Below are 21191 nucleotides of genomic sequence, written 5' to 3'. Positions count from 1 at the left end.
GTGTTTGCAAGACAGGCTCTTGTTGTACTAAGAAGGTGATAATGGAGTTCATGATGATTCCAGTGTGATTAAACATGTCACAGCAATTGAGAAAAACTATAATGACCTAAAGTTTAATAATCAATTTCAAGTTCAATAATCTATGTAAAATCCAGGTCTAACCTCATCAATACCTTTTTACAAACAATGATCTCTTGTTACATGATATTCAGCAATGAACCATCTTATTCCAGTCTAATGTTCCCAGAGCAAAGGATACTCCCTGTATGACCTTCTGTTTCTGTTAAATGCTAGATGTCTCCACTTAATTGGACATATGGAACAAATATAGGTCAAAATAAAATAATTTGAGAAAATAAAAACTTACTTGTGATCATTCAAGGGATCATCATTTAAAACACCTGAATTCACTATTTATTCACTTTTTATTAATTTGCATTTATATATGAATTTTACTCGATTTATTGCATCTTACATATATAGAAAAACTGCTCTGTAGACAGCCTGCTTTAAGGTATGTCGTGGGTGATGTAGAAATATGATCCACACAAATGAGTGCAATGCAAAATGTTAAAGAAGTACAATACATTACCTGATCAAAATTTTTTATTCCCACTTTGTGATAGTTGGCAAACCTCCAATCACAGCAGTATGTATGTTCCCACTGTATGATTATTTGTTCTCTGTTACAGTGACAGATGTTAAAATGTTCCATCTCATCGACAGTAAACATTTTAGATAACTGCAAATGGACAACACTGCTACAACCAACGCAGACAAACAAGCTGCCTTAGAGCTTCACATCTGTCTGCAGTGCAGCTAGAGGGAAGCCTGTTTATACATATACTGTATCTGGCATAGAGAAACGCTTGGCTTTATCCCAGGAAAAGGCACTGGTGCCAAGGCAGCACACTGTGAAGTGCAGCCTACTGTATGTGATGCTGCCAGATCGCTTGTCAGTAGTAAATACAGCGTGTGTGGTGTATGGGAATGTGAGCCATCTCTTTGTGGTGCTGTTTGGCGTAAGGCCACAGGTAGAAGTCGATGATTACGGCGTTAATGTTGCAGGTGTTTCCGACTCTCTCCTGCACCAGCTTGCAAAGATGGTCTTTGATCCGCTCCACACACCAAATTGAACAGCCTCGGATCTCAACCTCTCTCCTGTCCCCTGAGCACAGCAGCTCGCCTGAGAGAAATGGGAGACAAACATTTACGCACAGTGATTATCGTGTACTATTGTTTTTTGGCATTTTCTCTTTGAAAGTATTGTTGAAGAACTAGACAGCAAATTGTTTCACAATTTTTAAATACTGCATTTCCAGGGAATCACAAGCACACACTGTTGTCTCACCGTTTCTCAGCGTCTGCATCAGCTTGTCAGAGTATCGTAGTGCTCCAAGATAAACGAGTGCCTGCGGGACCCTGTAGTCTGCGAACATAGTCAGCCAGTCCATGTTAATGACATCTCCCTCTCCTCTGGCCTCCATGATACCCCAGTAATCTGCCACCAGGATCTGGGCTCGCTTGTAGAATGAGACTCTCTTCCCCTAAAACAAACAGTATAAAAAAGAAATTAATTATTTATTTTATTTTTTTACAATATTTCACTACGCTCTGCGTACGTTCATATATGTTCATTTGCTATTAAACCACTGCTCCTTATCACTAGACAAAGATAATTTAATGGCAACAGTATACATGCACAGATGATAATTGTCTCCTTCAGTGACAGTTTAAAATGAAGAATTACTTGGAGATCCTGCTGCACCGCTGTCTTTGGCCAGGAGATGGATCTCTCACATCATAATTCATCTAAAGTTCCTCAAATGCATACATTTATCTCAGATCATGTAGACTTCCTATGTACATTCATGTTGAATATTTACATGTTCTACTCTGTAAAATTAGAGAGCCTCAAAGAATTTGTATGTATGTTAATGGAGGCCTATACAAATTATTAGAATTTTATTCCAAGAAGTAGTAAAATGTTTACTTGTGTGTCACATAGTTAAAACATTGAAACCTATGCAATTGAACAAGTAGATTTCTGAAGATCTGAACGTGTCAATGACAGAAATTGTTTTATTTCAGGCATGTGTGTAAAAAAAATTTCTTTTTTTAATTTCAAAATATGAAATATCCCATATTTTCAGGATCATCCCTGTGTAACGCTGACCTCATACGTAGCTTCATCCCTGTAGGATGGGATCTTCTTCACGATGAGCTCCATCATCTTCTGGGCGTCGTTCCCGGCTTGGCTGATAAAACTGCGGAAGCTTCCGCCGTGTTCCAGCAGCACGCGGCCGCCCTCAGTCAGCACCTTGTTAGAAAGTATGTGATGTGTTCAAATTTAACCAGGATGATGAGATGAGATGAGATGGGAGCTGCACACCTTACATTTCCACTTACAGGAAATAACAGTTGAGGTAATAAAGCCACACTGGTTGACAACATAATTATAAGAGCTATATTATCACTTTCTTTAGTTAATGTTAAAATATATGCAGGGAGATGTTCAGTAATGCAATAAAATGATGGAATGAGTAAAGGAACACGTTAATTACCGTTGAAATTACATACAGAGAAAACACACAGCTGCCTTATATCAATATGATAGAAGAGACGATTCCTCCTGTTTTCTCACCATGTTTGTCGCTCAGCTGAAAATAACAGCTTTTGTTTTTATGCTACAAGCAGTAATTGAGGAACATTTTGTCTGAATGAGTTGATGTAAAGAAAAATAAGTGTCAAATAATACACGTTTGTATAGTTTAAACAGATAGTTTCTGTACTGAAGATGTATCAAATGTTAATACTAAAATAAGATTAGTGAAGCAGCATGTTGATTTAGTTTATGGTTACAGCCTTAGTGCCATGGCTCTGAGATATTAAAATAATGATGGTGGAACCTTGTGGCGCTCCTGAAGCATTGGCATGGGCGTTTCATTGTCTGATCGAAGGACGTGTCCCAGCTCCTCCACACTTATCTGAGAGAAGTACTTCGGTTCAGTGATGGGTATACCTGAGGAGTGACAAGAGAAGCTGCTTTATATTTATTGTAGGTGGAAGGTTCTGGAGAGAAAGAGAGCTTTCAAGGCTACAGAGTTAGGAGGTTGTCGTACCTCGATGTAAGTCTGCGTTCTGTGGTGGACTTATATTTGTGTTGTCATAGCACAAAAAGGCAAAATTAATCTGCTCTCAGTTTTTTTTTTTCCTGAAAGAATCTCTTGTAATTACAAAGGCCACAGCGACCACACACGAACGCCATTCCATATGAGCCATAATGGATTCATATCCGGAGTCATTAACACTAATTGTGAAAGATGCACAGGCGCATTCAGAGAAACTTCCCAGTAGACCAGGTTCGAGTAAAGGGCACATATACAATAAGTGGAAATAGCAGAGCCAGAGAGAAAGAGACATTAGAGGACGCGAATGTACATGTGTACATGTGTACTGCTTTTTATGTGAGTACAGTAGAAGCTAATTTCAAAAATGAAATTTTGATGTCTGCAAATCTGTTTTAGAGATAAACTGCACATGCTCTCACCTTCTTCCAAAGCCCTGGTGATGGCAGCACACAAAGTCATGTAGCCTGTGTACGTGGTCCCTTTATAGGTCACCTCACACTGCTGAGTGTCTTTGTCTGGCCAAAAGGAGAAGTTCATGGTGTCCACTATGAACACCCAGTTTAAGGCCTACAATGTAAGCAGACAAAAACACTGTTAACACCATTAATGATTCATTTTAATTAGGGTTTAATTACTGTTTCCTTCAATACTGATTCATCTGCTAATTATTGCATGATTTTTCTTTTACCGAAACATTTGCTTTTCTTCAAACCTAACTAAAAAGATTTTCTGTTAATAATATATATAAATATTATTGACATCTCAACTAATTGATTGATTCATCATTTCAGCTCTATCTAACAATCAGTAGCCATTAGAATATAGAGATCTAAACTACTCTAGACAAATCTAAATCTGAAGTTATGTAAAATATTCATAGCAATACATTCAGAAACAGCAAGATGTTCATTATTTAAGTAGAATTAAAAAAAACATTTTTTAAAAACTCATGGTGCTGACTCCCCTGGTCAGAGGTGGGTGCTGGGGCCAATGGATTTGCCTTCTTCCAGCCACTGGCAGTCAACTCTTCACTGTGTCGAAGAGTGAAGAGCATCTCCGCCACCTTCTGCACTCCTTCGTCCTCCACAAACACATCCTGACTGCGCTCTGCGATAAATTTTCCAGAGTCACGGGGAAACAGAGGTGTTTCCATTAGGGATGCTGTATAGAGCAGAAACACAACTGAAGGACGGCATGTAAACAAGCAAGCAGGCATGAATGAATATAAATACGTTCCCCGGCAGTGTCTAGATCAATCTAAGGAAGTATGCGTGAAAATAATGATTTCTTCTGGGACTCACAAAAAACATTAATGTAAAATAAACCTGGGGTAGAGTAGTTCTAGTCAAATACAAGGAGACTTCAGAAGCAGCTTCTATGAGCATGTACGGACGACTGGAGGGGGGAGTGTGAATGTCAGTGCCCTTTTCATACTGAAACACCAATATCCTACATACACCTCTGAGGAAGTGCCATTTAAAGATGATCTCCCTGCTTTATTAGATTATTCACAATGAAAAGACATCGTCAAGGTGGGAGAGATGTAATGAGGCAAGAACTTTTTTAAAGCAACACCTTGTAAGAATTTACAAAGTGACTATGTGACATAGATTCCAGTTAACTGGGTAGATTTAACCTATAGTACAGTTATGGCGTACTTGTACTGCACTTGAGCGTTCTAATTTTATTCTCCTTTCTGGTTCTACATCACTACATTTCATAGTGAAATACTGTACTTTATTATGTTTAGATATAGTTGTTACTAGTAAATAATCAACCTTAATCAGGGTATAAAATATGATACATTGCTAGACAGTCAACTAAAAATACTTGGTCAGATACATCATTAACAGGGTGTCAACAAATTAACGCATGAGTAATAATTATCCAACGCTAAATATATACAGTTACCATAAAAGAGCCATTTTGCCTGCACACTGGGTACTGTAGCTCTCATACTTGTACACTTTATACAAGATAAATGCATTACACACTAGGTACTGAAATTCAATTGGGATGATATCACTGCTTAAATACAGAGTATGAATAGTTTTTCTATTACTCTCAGTCTCCACTGTGATGTTGGAGTTTTGGGATGAACAATCTTGCTTTGCACAAGACACTGGTGCTGATTTCTGCACTGTAACAAATTGCTGTAAGAAAACAGCCAAATTCCCACAGCAACATATTGTTTCCTAACATTTAACAGTACTACACTGTAGAATGCATTCTGGGAAATATTTATGGGGCGTTTTCCAGAAATACTGTAGTATACTGTAAATAGCATTGCATTCTGAGAGGGATGTTAAAATCAGTAACATCGTAAATACGAGGTTGCTAATGTATTTTCTCAAGATGGCTGCAGAACAGGCTTGGAGCCGACTCAGGGCTTTTTAATGTTATCCATTAGAATCCTGTACTGTAGGAGCAAATCACATGGTACGTTGAATTACATTTTATCAGTCTGCTGATGTTAACATTATATTAGCTACAGATCAGTAATGTTAGTCAGTTAATCAGTCAGTTTAACAGACTAGCTGGCAGCACACTCGGGTGCTCTTGCTGTGTAGTGACAGGCCAGTGACTCGCAGCACATTTACTATTATTATTGCGTTTCCGGTTTAGGGCTTTAGGAGATTCTCACCTCTTTTCTGTATTTTCATTTCAACACATTTCTGGTCTGCTTGAAGTAGGTCTGTTTAAGGTTTACTTTGACTTCGTTGGAAAAAGAAAAATGTTTTAATTTCCCTGCTTAATTTACTTGGAATTGTTCATCAGAAATCTACCAAGTAAATATCAAAGCATAAGTAATATCGTCCTTTCATAATATTTTGATATATAATTTTGTTCTCCGCATCCAGACCTAATTTATATAGTATCAGACTTTATTTCAAGCTCTAATCTCCATCTACTTCAGAAGATTCTTCATAAGAAACTAAGACAGAGGGACCAAACTAGGATAAGGGACAGTGAGAGTTTTTCAGAAGAAGTCTGTCAGAGTCAACCCTCATGTGTCCACTCTCTGAAAAACCTCATAGACTGAGTGGAATTTCACAGTTAGTTCCCAATATTTGTTCTAGATTATCTACATGTTCTTGTTTTCCTGTCTACTAAATATAAATTGAACTTCAAATGTTTCTATGCAGTTGAACGCTGAAGAGAAACATGTTTATGCAGATCAGTAGAGAAGAAGTTCACTTGTCTCAGGGCAGGAATGTACTTTATGTTCATATGTGTGTTTTAAGTACTCATATGAGTACTTGAACTGTAATGGAAGAAAGCGTTTGCAATAACAAATTAAGAACAGTTTTCAGTTGGTGGTGCCTTCGCAAAGAAATGTTGGGTTACATCATTTTCATATTTTCTTAGTTTCTTCTTCACTATATATGTTTTATTGTTGCATATTAGTTAAGACAATCTTTCTGCATAAAATATACAACATACCAATAGTGTAGTGATATTCCAATAAAAGCAGCACTATACTGTGTATTATTATAACAGTAATAATGTAGAAAAAACAGCAATGCACTGGCTCTGCCCTGCTGCGAGTAGTTTAGTGTGGAATCAAGAAATCACAGAAATGTACTGTAATTCATGGTATTATTACAGCAACATACTGTCAAACTGATAACAGTAGGGGTACTGTAAAATTAACAGTAACATGCTGACAGCCGTGTTGCCAGCATGTTACTGTTATCTACAGGACAATCTTTTACTAGCTGGACTAGATTACACTCTCATCTTGCGCAAGCCCTTAAAGTAACGTGCACAAACATAAAAGCACATGCACATACTAGCTATTTCTGACCAAGCCTGTTCTTAAAACCCAATGAAATAAATTATATCTATCCTGTCCACCTCTACAGGCTGGCTGCCTGCCATCTGTCTCAAGTGTGTTAATGATGCTTTCTCTGTCACACTGACAATAAATGGGACACACAAACAGTGTCCTACTGAATGAGGCACATTTTCACTGCTCTTTCTGTGGTGACCCACGTGATTTAGGCAATGTGAAAGAAAAAATAGGGTTTAATTATTTTCTGCAGAGATCAGTATTGTCCGTGTGTTAGACAGTAACCCAGTTATCTCGAGCCATTAGGGTTTCACCGATAAAGTGGACGAGCAAAGAGCAAATAGGAGCTGACTGCAGCAGTATTGATCACAGACACACGACTACTGACAGGAAAGAGCTCCACACCGTAAATCAATCTTTTTTTTTTCTTCGATAAAAACTTCTTGGCCAGAGGCAACTTAGTTCTTCATACAACCCGATTCTCTACTTAACTTACAGCTCAGGTCGGTTCTTACCTTGCGTGATCGTGAGACGTCGTGTTTCCACTACCTGGTTTCCAGCTATTGACCAATCAAATCCTCCGCTGTGGATTCGTCACGGGCCGTTTGACCAATCAGAGGAAGCCCGACATCCGTTAAGGAAGCAGAAATAATATTGTCTAAAACACAACGTGCTGTTTTAATGGACTGAATATTAACTACCAATAATTCCGTTATCAATTGATCGATTGATTCTTTTCACAATAATCCACTGGCATCAGCTTCTCAAATTCTAATATGCTACTTCCTTTGGTTTGAAATTTTAGTCAATTCAATTTTTTTTTTGAATAAATATTGTGTTAACTTGGGTTTTGGGGTGAAATTCTGACCATTTTCTGTATTTGCAAACTTGAAATGCAATTTTCACCATTATTGTTTATGAAAATCAGATTGTTTCAGCCTTTATGTTCAACAGTGAAATAAAACTACTTTCTGTGAATTAATTTCTTCAACTTCACAACAAGTTATTTTCCCCAGTAAGACCAGACCACAAGATGTGGAATGGAGGAACAATCACAGTTGATGTTCTACCCAAAGTGCAACTGTCCAATTAATCTAATTATATAGATTCAAAACACAAGTGGGAAACCTGAGGATCTGTGGTTGAATCAAGGTCTAATCCAGGTTTGACATCCTGTAACCACCCAATAATATAATAAGACGACAAGATTTCTAGATCAGTTTTGGAATAAAAAATTAGCAGTAGTCACTTTAATCTGCAGAAATTTGTGATTAAAATTCAAATTACGTTTAGCCTTTAAATATCAGATTCAAAGAGCATCTAAACACTCATTTTCTCCCCCCAAATACTACCAGTGCACAGAAATGGATACAGCAGCACATACTTTGCAAAGTAAAAACATAAAAAAGAAAGAAATGCACATTGGTTCAGTAAAAAGTGGCATCATCTTTATTCATTTTACAATTTAACAATGTGACGTCTACAGCATGTAGGGCAAACAAGTGTAGATCACAGGAAATTGTTGGGAGAAAACAGATAAGGTCAAAATCACTTGGGTCAAATCTCTACTATATGTCATAATAAAGTTTTAGCTACATGTTTTTGTTTGTGAACTGCTCAGATTTACTTCGCCACAGCTACCACAGATATTCTTACAAAAGTAGTTGTATCGTCCTGTATCTGGTGTGTACAAGAGCCCCAACTTAAACATCACAAAATCTTATCCGGAAGGGTAAAATTTCCCACATTTAAAACAAAATAGTTCAATATGAAAAGGAACGTAGCTTACATTCTGCATGTTGCACAGAGTGGTAATGTGGTACAACTGTGTGTGTAGCCCCACACATGCCGACATGCACACACGTATACACAGGACAGATTTAAACCAGACAAGCATACACATTCAAGTCATAAAAAACAAAACCATCAAAAAAATAAAGGTTATGTTTATTTTTGTCTGTCATGAGAATGAAGAATATTTTGACAGATGTGTTAGAAAAAAAGCAAAGTGTATCTGATAAACTAATGGACTACACTCTTAGAAATGCAGAACACCTACATTTTCTTTTATGCACAGGAATGTTGGACATTAATTTCATTAAAAAATACAAAAATAAAATTCAAAAGACACCCACGATCCAGAATAATAGTCTGAAGGGGATGTGTTGGACAGGGGCAGAAAGGTTGAGGTGAGGGGGCAATCTGAGTCTGCTTCAGAGTCTCCCGGTTCTACAGACAATGACCAGAGTACTGCTTCACACTGAAATAAAAAGAGTGGGAAAATAAACACAGGAAGAAAAATGCGATTCACAACTCACTGAGTGTAAACATATATATATAGCTACACAACTGTGGGAGTACAAAAAGAAGGTGGGAAGAGAGCAAGAAAGACAGAAGAGAGGAACAGGGGGAAGATGGGACATCAGTGACTAAAAGGTAGTGAGGAAGAGGAGGAGGAGGGGGAAAAAAAAAGAAAGAGGGGTGTGGTTAGTCCTTGTGTCACAGCACACTGAAGAGGAAGGAGAGGAAGGAAGAGGGAGGCAGGGTTAGTTACCATGGCAACACTACACTACTCAGGAGACAGTGGCGGCAGGTCTGCAGCTGTATTAGCATTCGGACTAAGCTTGGACAGCATCAACAAGGAAGTAGTGTGTATAATACGTGCCTACTGGTTGCCAAGGGAGACAGAAGAGAAGGAGCCCGTGCTATTTGGCAGACTGTGATTTGTTGTCGGTTGATCTAACTAAAAACAACAAAATCACTAGTCTTCCACACAGCAGCAGCCAGGGTAAGAATCAATCCACTCCCTGCTTCACAGTGAAACGGCTTAGATGGAAAATAGACAATGTAGAATTTTCTTTTTCCCCTCTACCAATCATACCCAATGGACAAATGTGACAGTCAAAGAAACATGTCGATCACACTGACCATTTTAAAAAATGTTATACAAAATGTACAACTATTCAGTTTGCCTACTCCTTCACAGCCATTTCATGTAAGAGGAAGGTTTGTTGCAACAAGTTGCAGGTTGCATGGGAAAGAAAGGAAGGGGTTAGTGAAGAAGAGACAGCAGGCAACAGAAATGCATAACCCAATAGAAAGTATGGTAACTAGCATTAAGATACACTTGTAGAAAGCATTTAGGCATTTATAATAGTAATTCAAAATTAAATTGAGTTTGTAAATAAGTTGACTCAAACTTTTTATGATGCTCTCACACACGTAAGCTCTGGCCAGGTTAAGAGAACACAACAATCTGAGGGTTTCAAAGGTTTTAACTAACAAGACAAGCAGGCTTGATCAGCACAGTTTAATGGGATAAAATGGTTCAACGGGGTTGCTGAAACAAGAATTTCTACAGCTAATAGGACAGGACTCAGTATAGCACTTAGGTTGTGTCAGAACTTGCCTGTTCTGTAGAAGGTACTGGGCGTTCTGGATCTGATCCTGGGTACCAGTTATAGTGATGATTCTGTCCTCAGAACCTTCCAGAGGCTCATCGATCTTGATGGACGCTCCAGACTCATGGCGGATCTGTTTGATCCGCTGGCCTCCCTTACCAATGATTGAACCAGCCAGCTGTCAGTGGGGGGGTACAGACAGAGTGAATTAAAAAAATAAAAAAGAGCAGTAACAGAAAAGGTCTGAGGTACACACGAACAGTGTTTGTAGCTTAAAATATATGGAAGACAAAGAGGATGTAACAACAAATTTAAGACAACTCCTGAATGAGTATAACTCACATTTTGGGAAAAAAAAAAGATGTTTTAAATTTTTAAAGGTGTAAAATGTGACCATGAAAAATAATATCTATAAAATTATTATATTTTCTACTGAAAGACTACTATGAATATGTTTATGTGGGGAATAAAATGACTTATTGGTCCCTAAAACTGGAATGCGGTACCAGTACCTTAGTTGCTGAATAAATAATAGAACGTGACACCTGCATACACGCTTTAGATGCCATTTATGTAAAGATGATAAAGTAGAGATGACATTTCAAACATGGCTATGTAGGATAGAATAAAAAAAGATTTTCTTTGGTGAGTAAAGTCTTATGTCATGTTGCTGTCATTTACTCACATCTTTAGGAATCGTCACTTGTGTGGTGATGACAGGGCCACCCAAGTCATTGTAGGAGCCACGTCCACCTGCAAGAGGGAGGGGACCAATACAGAGAGCAGGGTAAAATGGAAAGGGCAACAACAGAGGGTCAGTATGTAGAGCACCAAAAAAAAAAAAAAAAATCAATACTTGGCTGCCAAAATTATCACACATGGCTCAGCATTTCTTCTAAATCATTCTCATCAACAAAAAAATGACATTGCTTACCTGACTGGTAGCTATCCCAGGAAGAACTGTTGTCTGATGTGTAAGAAAACAAAAAAGAACAGACTCAGTTATTTCTGTGACTGTGATTAGTTACAAACTGGCCATCCCAATAGTAAACACAGAAAACAGATTACACACATCTTATCTTCATCATTTGTTGTATACATGTATGTGAAGTAAATTATAATTTCAGTAAAGGAACTATGCTGTTGCAAACCAATAGCTCAAAGAGCTTGAGAGTTACAATATCTTTTCAGTTTGTCATTGTGTAGATTCAGTTTTTTTTTCCTGAACTTTCCATTCAGACAAAATGCTTGTCAACAGTTTGCTGCAAACAATGCTGAGGCCTTTACTCAAAGGCATACTGAGACATTAACACCCTGGAAACCAAATCCATGTAATATCAGAAAAAACAGAAGGCGTATAACTTACCATATCCTCCTCCACTCTGTAAAAACCAAACAGAAACACAGATGGGTTACATACGGAACAGCCGATTCCTTTCATCCTTCTACATATCCCAGATGAATGAACAGATTTATATGTACGAATGCATGGATGATGCAGCAGCCTCGTCCATGGAGTAGACTCAACTAAAAGCCACCCAGTTTTCATCCATAAACCAGACTCCTCCTCCTCCTTCCCACCCTCCTTCCCATCTCTCCTTGCATCTTCATCAGCCCCCATTTTCACCTGCTATTCAGCTGCTGCTGTCACCAGGGCAACAAGCAATTCAAAAAGCTGTTGCTGAGCAACGGCAGGCAGTATCCTGCCAGCTCTCAGAGAGGGAGGGAGAGAGAGAGACCTTCCAGTCTGTCAACAAAGCGTTATTATTGCCTAGCAACCAGCCATGGCACCCCCCCGCCCTCCCCACCCCCAGCATCATCCTCCTCCTCCTCCTCTTTGCAGGAAAAACAGGCTGGCCATGAAAAGTACACAGTAAGAGGGCAATTATAGCTGATTATTATGGGGTGTCTCTGGCTGTGGTGATTACGGTCATTTGGTAGGATGGCTAACACCATGCCAAAACTAGCTTAGATGCATGGCCAGGGCTCCAATGAATGTGGCACACAAATGTGGCGCGAGGGACCAGTTATGTTTGTATTGTCAATAAAACACTATTAGCATGACAACACAGTGCACAATCACAGCATATTGTCTGGTGCTAGGACCAACCGGTAGGCAGCCCGAGGACGCTGTCCCCCAATAAGATGCTAGTATCAGAGCTGAATACATTTAGTAAAGGGTCACTAACCATGTTATCGCTATAGCGATCTGGTCTGCCTCTTCTGTCACTGGTAACGAAAGAGTGCCATTGAGCGAGAGAGATGGGTGGAGGGGGAGAGAGAGAGAGAGAGAGAGAGAGAGAAAGAGATGTGGGTGGGGGTGGGAAGAAATAGAAAATGTTTAGAAAAAAAAAATCTTGACAACATTCCAAAGAAAATTTCTGGTCTAGGTCAAACTGCACACACACGCTGAGCAAGATTACAGTATAAACACATTTCCTCTCAGCCATCTTCCCACACAGTAACAGGAACAGCTCTGACAGTGTTATGGTGAGAGGAGTGACAGGTGGTGGTGATGATGATCAGAGCCAAGGGCTGCTGATTTTCCCCAAAAACTGAGCTCAAATAAAGGAATTTGCTGTAGAAATTAGGATTTGCGTGGTACTCTTGCTGTTCCTGAAGAACATGTCAATGTCTTGTCAAACCACAGCCTCAACATAATACTTGTTGCCTCTGTTTAACAGTGTTACAAGAGGCATTTTTCTCTAGCAGCCATATTTATACAAGTTTGAACTGCATTCAGATTATCCAGATGTGGACAGCTGACACTAAACCAAGTTTTGAAAGGCTACAAAAAATATGGCTCCTATTTACTGTAAATGCACCACAGCACCTTCTGCTGAGCTTAACATAAACACCACCACAAATACCTCCTCTCCACCCCAGTAAGCTTAAGAGAAGGAAATACTGGGATTGAATAGTAAATTAAATAGGCCATTAATAAAGGAAAGAGGTTGTTAAACACCACTGATGCAGTTACCTACAAATGAGTATGAAGTGAATGCAGATTGGGGTAAGGGATTTGTGAAGGTTAAGATAGGACAGGCAGAGACAGAACAAATGATGAATGTAAGGCAGTAGTTAGTATTAAGAGATGGGGTTAAGGATATGACAGAAAAACAAAGTTTCCAAACAGTGTTATTTTCTTGTGAAGTCTATGAGAATAAGTTGACAACCACCAAAAACATTTAACTAGTATATCGGGGACAAATGTGTCATGCAGTGATATTTCAACAACTTTGCTACAATAACTACCAGTACAAAATAAGAGAATGTTAAAGTATCTCTGTTATGCTAAGTTATGTGGTTTAAGCAAAGATTTGGGGACAGAAACTTACTTTGACCTGTCATCAGAGCCACGGTACGAGTCATAGTAACGATCATCTCTGTGGGCAAGATGGAGATGGGAAAAAGACACACAAACACACCCACACATACACTGATGAGCACATAAAATTAATGGAATGATAACTATGAATATACATGTTTTCAAAAGGGTGCAGACTGTGAAACTGGACACTGGTGACTCAGTTTGTCCTATGAATTAAACAGCAAAGCAAGCCCGGTGAACCTGAATGCAGCTAAATAAAAAAAAAAAAAAAAAAAAAAAGCACCTGAAGGGCTTACGATTTGTATTTGCAGATGTAGAAAGAAAAAAGCATGTTTTAGAAGAGAATCTCTAGCTCTATTATATCCAAAAGACTTAAAACCGAAGAGGCTAACATGAGTGAAAGGGTTTGCAGCTTGATGAGCGTGATCATGTAATCAGTTAGTACTATAGTGTTGAGTAAAACAAAGAACTGTTAAAAGATCCAATCTGTAGCACATACCCATCGTGATGTAGAAAATTAAACTCAAACACCAACAAACTTGATAACTATGACTGGACTCACATTTCTGCATGAGTAAAAGAAAAGCAGTAGAGCAACAAAAACAAAAAAAAACAAAAAAACAAAAAAGGGGAACAGGCTTATTATCTTTTTTATTCAACTCTTACCCTCCCCTGTGTGGGTGTCCCATTGGCATGTTGCGTCCACGGCCACTGCCTCTGCCAACCCTACTTGGGTGGGGTGGAGGTGGCCCTCGGCGGGGGCTCATCTCATCATAATCTCGACGAGAGGGAGGCATGGGTCCCCGTGCCGCTCTGCTCGAGGGCATTCGATCAAACCCGCGGTCTCCACCGCTAGATCTACCCCCACGCATGGGAAAACCTCCCATAAGCCTGCGGCTGCTCCCCCTCTCTTCAAACATCATAGTGAAACCACCATATTCATATGTTTCATCATAGAAGTTAGGGTCGTATGGCTGTGTGCGGCCCTTTATGGGAGCCTAAAAAAAAAAAAAAGACGACAGAAAAGATAAAGTTTTGCCATCTAGATTACAATTTTTCTTCACAATTGTGAAATGTAGGATAGAGTAGCAAAGCCATTAATGGCCAGTCTAATTAATCTACTCAGCATTACTGTATGTTAGACTATGTAATGAGACAAATCAAGTTACTTATGGAGTTCAGCTGTTATCACTGAGAGAACAGGTTAGTAAAATAATAGCTGGGCGGAGTGACACATTTCAAAAACTATGTTTGTTTTGTAGACAGCAGTATTTTGCGTATCCATCGACTTGCAGAATCAGACAAAAGCTTGATTTTGGTCTGATCGATTGAGTCTTGGAAGCTACAATAATTAGTAATATGAAAATGAATGTGCTAATGTTGTACCTCATGCAGATAGGCATTCAATTATCTTATGTACCTCCAACAAAATTCAAAATCATTGGCAGTGTGACATGCTGCTGACATGTTGGTTTACCAGTGTGTTATTTAAAATTTCCAACATTTTCTATAACCAGAAACAAAGGATTCAACTATAGTCTTCAATAACAAGAATATTCACAATGTGCAAAAGTTGGCAAATAACTGCAGAAGATTCTTACTTCAGAGATGAGCTCTAGCATAGTCTTGATACATTCCACCACCCTTTCGGTTTTACCACCAACCAGAACCACCCGGTCTGTCGACTGAGGACAACACTCCTGAAACAGCTTGATGCTAGTTTTTGTGTTCTGGAGACAAAGATGGAGGTCCACATAAGCACACACAGAAAAGGAAAAATCTACTATCATAGAAAGCAGAAGATTTTACTAACATATAAATAAACTCCACACATTTCACACATCAAATAACAACTTTATGGGTATTTCCATTTGTCAAGGTTACAATGTTCCAGGACACCGAGCCAGAAAAATCTAACAGTGAAGCATTCAATTCAAAGAAAAACAAAAAGAAATGATTACCATAACAAAAACTACAACCCATCTCTGAACTTAAAGATAGGTTTAATCTTAAAAATGCAATTGTATTTTGTTAGGAATTAAAGACTGGCCCTGTTTTCACTGCAAAATACTGATTCCAATCTGATGTATTAACTCACCTCCCGGAGCTCCTTGATCTTGGCTCCCTTCACCCCGATGATCGAGCCAGCCAGGCTCTGGTGGATCAGCAGACGCAGCTCACAGTCAAAATCCATACCATTGTACTGCTGGTACTGAGAGGGGCATTCGGCAAGTTAATACTATGATACAATGCATTTACTTCTCTAAAAGAGTATTAATGGCTTTTAATCTCAGTTTAAAATACACATTATTTCTAACAACATGTAGACACAGATATATGGCTTCTGAATCAGTCCACTTTAACTTGTCCAAACCACTTTAAAGCAAGTGAAAACAGAGGTAAAACTACAAAGCAACTGACACATGTAACCAATGCAAGCACATTAACTTTCATTTTAACTAAAATACATACAAGGCCATTTACATTTATAACTGGTAACCATTATCCTTGTTTTTACTTCCAAATAACTGATTTAGTTCAACTTGAGCAAGAGAAACAATATCTAGTATATAGTTAATATATAGTTCAAAATATCTGCACCTCTTCCAGTGTTGGGATAATCTTGAGCAGGATTTCTCCAACTGTCTCGATGTCGGCACTAATGCTCAGGATGCTTCATATTTCACCCACCAATGACAAGGCAGAGCACAGCCACACAGAAAGGGTGGGGTTGAGGGTGCCAGCAAGGCATCCCCGGAGGAAGGGAACAACATTTCAGATCAGAGAATTCATGATTTCCAATATCTGACATAGAAAATAAATAGCTATCCCATTTATCCAACTTTCTATTGAGACTAACAATTAAATAAATGTCCAGTGTTTTATGAAATTTACATGCTAGGGTATTCAATAATAATAATAATAATAATTCAACACTGTAACTCGCAAGAAGCTGGTATCCAGTGCAATGAAAAGAACAGTCTTTTTCCAGAGAAAGTAAGAAAAGGGACAAATAAAAAGGGACCCAAAGAAAAGTGACTGCATTTGGTGACCACTGAAGGGGCAAGACGGGGAGGGTGAAGCCTGATAGGACCTGGCAGAAAGAAGCACCAATAGTGCCAGATAGAACTCTAAAGTCCTTAAGCGTAGTTTGGTGGATGCACACCACAAAGACATTGACTACAAAGAGCCCTATTAGGTTGCCCAACACAGCTTTAAATGTGCAGGGAAGATAGAAATAATCCTCTCTCCTATATTTATTATTTGTAGAATGTGGCATGGGTTGCGACTTTGACTAAATTTGGCCTACAAATTGTAAATACAATTTTGTTGTCTGCACCCACCTAGAGACAAAATAAAAAAAAATGAATTTACTTATTAGGAGAACTTAAGCCCAGTTTGTACTGTAAGCAGAATGGCAGACAGCTGAGTAACAAAGTGGATTATACAATGAAAAATGAAGTTTTCAACCAGTGAAGTTTTTCTTTTTTTGGGGACACACACACACACACACACACAACTAAAAAAGGCAGAGATGAGTGGGACAGACAGAAAATCGACTATCAATAACTCCAACAGTCAACAATGAAGTTCAGATGAAGCAGAAGAGAAGAAAATAGAACACACAGAAAAATATCTAAGTCCTAGCTTTCCCTTTGCTTTTCAGATTGGATATATGCAAATGAGTTTGGATGAACACTAAGCATTTTAATACAATGAGGACATCACAGGGAAAGAATGGGATGGTGCGAGAAGCAGGTAGGCTTATGAAACTAACAAAAAACAAGAGCACCAGTAAATCCACTCTGAGGGGGGAGGGAAGTGAAAATGCTAAAGATAAAGAAGATGACCACCAACGGGCAAAACTGAACAAAAACAAACATATTGCACAGATTATAGCAAAGATTTAAAAAGACAGTGGCAGACTGTTGGAAGAACCCTGACAAGACCAGCCTAAGTTTCAATGTTGGCATGTAATGGCATATAAAAAAGATGTTGACATGGCTTCTACAGGTTCAATAGGCAGATTTGGACATCAATGCATTTATGCATTTTGACTTAGGCTAAAATACTGTGAGAACAGGTAGGTTAAAATACAGTGACAGAGGCAGGACTATTTATTATTCATCTCTTCTTGCTTGTTTGACCTGTAGTCTGGCAGTGAGAGGGAGGAGCTTAGGGACATACCGCTCAGGCCCACTGCTGTCTGGGACTGACACACTGGCATTGTACTGGGCGTGGCATGGACAGGGGCCAGGGCCATTCGAACACAGATGTCAATCAAGTAAGGCGCCCATTTAGGGACAGGGCACGATTATGGGCAGGGCCAACCAGGGTGTCAGGTGGGCGGGCGCAGGAGGGGCCATCCAGAACATGGGCAACAGAGGAGGAAGTGGGCAAAAAAGTCAACAGTAAAATAATAAACAAGGGAGAGGGAAGAGGGAAGAGGAATACATTTTTAATATACAGGCTCTACACTGTTCAAATGTGACTTTAATTTGATTCTCTCAGAGATTGGTTTGTCAAAGAGAGAAAAGGAGAAAAGGTGACACTGGAAAATGGGTAATGGCATATTAAAAACATGAAGAGTTCAATGTTGGGGAATAGACCAGAGACAGTGAGAAAGAGGGGGAGAACAAATTTGGAGGGCTAGAGAAAGAGGCAATGACACTGAATGAATTAACAATCGGATTGGTTGCCTTAACACTTATAAAAATGCTAGCTGGCTCTGTAGGTGATCTCATGAACACCACACTGTGGCCATAAATTTAAATTAACAAGAGCATCAGCGTTACCACAATGGCACTGTTACAATAAATTACCATCGTGGAGAAACAAATGGACATTAGATTAGACTTTTGTGCCTAGGGCCAGTTTAGCTGAGGCAATCACATGATGATCATGTGAAAAGAAAAGGAATAAAACCAACCCCAAAGGGTTTGTTAGAAGATTTCATGAACAGAAGTAATATCAACACAGACATAAACTAACCGCTCCCCTTGTTTGCACAGAAGAAAAAAAATGCCAAATACCAAAATAAATGTGTAATCAGTTATCCTTGAAAAATGTTCTCATATAAAGGAGGCTGATCAATTTTAAGATAGGGAAAATAAAGAATACAAAATAAAAGTTCACAAAAGAATAAAGATTCAGGGTGAATAGAATAGATATACTCACGTCTGTACGGAGGGCTTTGATGTTTTTTCCACCCTTCCCAATTACAGCTCCTGCATTCTGAGAACATAGAGAATACTTAAGAAAACTAAAAACATAAATAAATGAGAAAATGTGAAGTATGATACTGCTATTAACAGAGTCGGTGTCAGAGATTATATTTAATGTTAGGAAAAAGCACAAAAACGGTATTAATACCAATAACAAAGACTTGCAATTAATAATTCAAAAAGGCAGACATGAGCATGGCAACAAAAAGGAAAAGAAGGCAGAATACAAATGACAGTCTTACTGTGGGGGGGGGGGGGGTACAAAAGAAAAAGAAAAATACAAATAATCACACAAGGGTCCGACATGAAATGTGAAATGAAAGGAGAGCTGATTTACTTTGCTCTGCAGGAGGATGCGAAGCTCAACCATCTCATCTGAGTTCCTGGAGCGCTTGAATGATTTCTGCTCATCTGCATCCTCAGCAGGGCGCTTACCTGGCATAAGAAGATAAAAACACACTGACAAACTGGCATACATTGCCTACCACAAAATAAAACTAAATTATTTTAATACCACAGTATGCAGTAATGCACACAATCCTAAAAACTTTATTTTTAAAGTATGTTTCCATGTGTTAACCTGTGTGCAAAATGGTAAAGAAAGAGCCCTTCTGTGAAAACACCAAAACTTATTTTTCAAAAACACTACCAGTGAAAATATATGGCTTAGAGTTCCGACTGCTGCATGCATATAGTTAGTAGTTATAGTTACATCAACCTCTCAGATAAATACCAAGGGAAAGTTTAAAAATTGATAGCTTGCACTAATTTCCATAAACCAAACTCTAAGTGAACAGCAACAAGCCAATGCTATTCTTTCATTGCATATAACACCAACACTGCAGAAGATAAGCAACTCTATTTTGTATACCATTAGTCTCTGTGTTGCTGAATGAAGTCTCTTCTTGCTGTTCAAGTTCTGTGTCCATGGTCTTCCGACAGTGGAAGAGATGTGGTAGGCACCTCGGTCTGGGGAACAGTCAGTAGCAGCACAAAGAGAGAAGCAGAAAGCTGGCTCCTGTGAGATGTGGTAGTCTGCCAGCATTGTAAAAGCGAAAAAAAAGATGAGACATTTCAGGTTATTTGCTGGAGATCCGGTTTTTCAAGTACCCGGGTTTTAAAAACTGAGAGCAGCAGCACTCACCGATATTTATTATAGGAACAAGGGCGTGTTGATAGGCGGAACTAAATAAGCAAGAACCAAACAGCTGCTGCAACCTGTCGGGGAGAGACAGGCTAGTTGAAATACTAAATTGTAATGGGAAAAAGCTCGGCAATAGCTTAAATCGCACACATTCACATCACAATTTCTTTCATATGTTTGAGCAGCGGTGGATTATCTTTCCCAACAAAGGCCAACCGGCCCTGTGAGCATCCATCCGACGAGAATTAAAAGTTACATTTTGTAGGCGAAACCATTGAAACGTAATCAGATATCATACATTGACAGTGACAGAACTATTTGGAAGGATAGATAGAGGGGTATTTTTGTCTTTTGGAGTGAATAATGTGTGCGACAATAGAAGACGAGTTGATCAGTCAGTGACGAAAGATTCATATTAGCAACAACAAACACTGATGTAACGTTAAAATACCAACGTTAACGTCAATTACCGCTGCTTTACCAGGGAAACAACAATTTTCATAAAAAATTAAATTTTGAGAAGTACGTTGTAAACTAATTATGCACACGATAAAGTGAGCTGATCTAGTGAACGACCACTGGGGAAGCTGGTTAGGTAACGTTAGTTGGTTGTGGTTACTGTTAGCTACTCGCTAGTTAGCCTGGCCGAGTTAGCTTCTGCGTGTAGCTGGGTTCGGATGATATATTTTTATCGAACTGTACTAATTTCAAACAACCCACTAGTTTTATAACATGCAATACAAGGAATCGCGATGTGTCACCAGTATTACGCAAGTGTATTGATAAAACATCACAAATCCGTCAATACAAAGGGCAAATCAAGCTAACGGTTAGCTAGCTATTTTCGCCATGTTGCCATGATTTCGGTTAAGATGAGCTAGCCAGGCCAGCTACTAGGGCCGCTAAACACCAGACATGAAAATAAGCAACACTGTGACTGCTGAAGACATGTTTCTTTTTATAATAAATGTACGCATGAACTGCGTTAGGCCAAGTGTTACACATATAAAGAAAAATATCGTCAAAACACTAACCTGCAGTGCAACACCTCGCTCACCCCCCTTCCTTCTCTACCGAACCTGGTAATGTACGCGTTCAGCTGAAGTGTTCTGATTGGTTGAAAGGAAAACAAATCATACAGGCGAGAGTCACAATTGGCTGCAGCA

General features: G+C 38.9%; 2 protein-coding genes across 3 annotated transcripts; both read right to left on the bottom strand.

Moving 5' to 3' along the window:
• Positions 1 to 588: 588 nt before the first annotated feature.
• On the bottom strand, positions 589 to 7478 carry c9h9orf64 (chromosome 9 C9orf64 homolog). The gene is made up of 7 exons (XM_026342517.1): positions 7440 to 7478; positions 4096 to 4292; positions 3551 to 3698; positions 2910 to 3022; positions 2177 to 2320; positions 1352 to 1547; positions 589 to 1186 (listed from the first exon to the last, which is right to left on the bottom strand). The coding sequence occupies exons 2-7, from the start codon at positions 4282 to 4284 to the stop codon at positions 957 to 959; spliced, it is 1020 nt and encodes a 339-aa protein (XP_026198302.1). The 5' UTR covers positions 4285 to 4292; positions 7440 to 7478; the 3' UTR covers positions 589 to 956.
• Positions 7479 to 8350: 872 nt separating this feature from the next.
• hnrnpk (heterogeneous nuclear ribonucleoprotein K) lies at positions 8351 to 21135 on the bottom strand. 2 transcript variants are annotated; one of them, XM_026342367.1, is made up of 17 exons: positions 21060 to 21135; positions 20026 to 20099; positions 19753 to 19916; positions 19219 to 19316; positions 18835 to 18891; positions 17845 to 17888; positions 16258 to 16330; positions 15755 to 15868; positions 15258 to 15386; positions 14323 to 14654; positions 13664 to 13711; positions 12515 to 12554; positions 11692 to 11707; positions 11260 to 11292; positions 11011 to 11078; positions 10334 to 10503; positions 8351 to 9184 (listed from the first exon to the last, which is right to left on the bottom strand). In XM_026342367.1, the coding sequence occupies exons 3-17, from the start codon at positions 19808 to 19810 to the stop codon at positions 9154 to 9156; spliced, it is 1311 nt and encodes a 436-aa protein (XP_026198152.1). In that variant the 5' UTR covers positions 19811 to 19916; positions 20026 to 20099; positions 21060 to 21135; the 3' UTR covers positions 8351 to 9153. The 2 variants fall into 2 exon arrangements, with proteins under 2 accessions (XP_026198152.1, XP_026198153.1); XM_026342368.1 differs by lacking the exon at positions 20026 to 20099 and having other exon boundaries at positions 21060 to 21120.
• Positions 21136 to 21191: the final 56 nt, after the last annotated feature.

The sequence above is a fragment of the Anabas testudineus genome, chromosome 9 (assembly GCF_900324465.2).
Source record: "Anabas testudineus chromosome 9, fAnaTes1.2, whole genome shotgun sequence".
Taxonomy (NCBI): domain Eukaryota; kingdom Metazoa; phylum Chordata; class Actinopteri; order Anabantiformes; family Anabantidae; genus Anabas; species Anabas testudineus.
The sequence above is the reverse complement of the archived record's forward strand: the minus strand, read 5'-3'. Positions and strand labels throughout refer to the sequence as shown.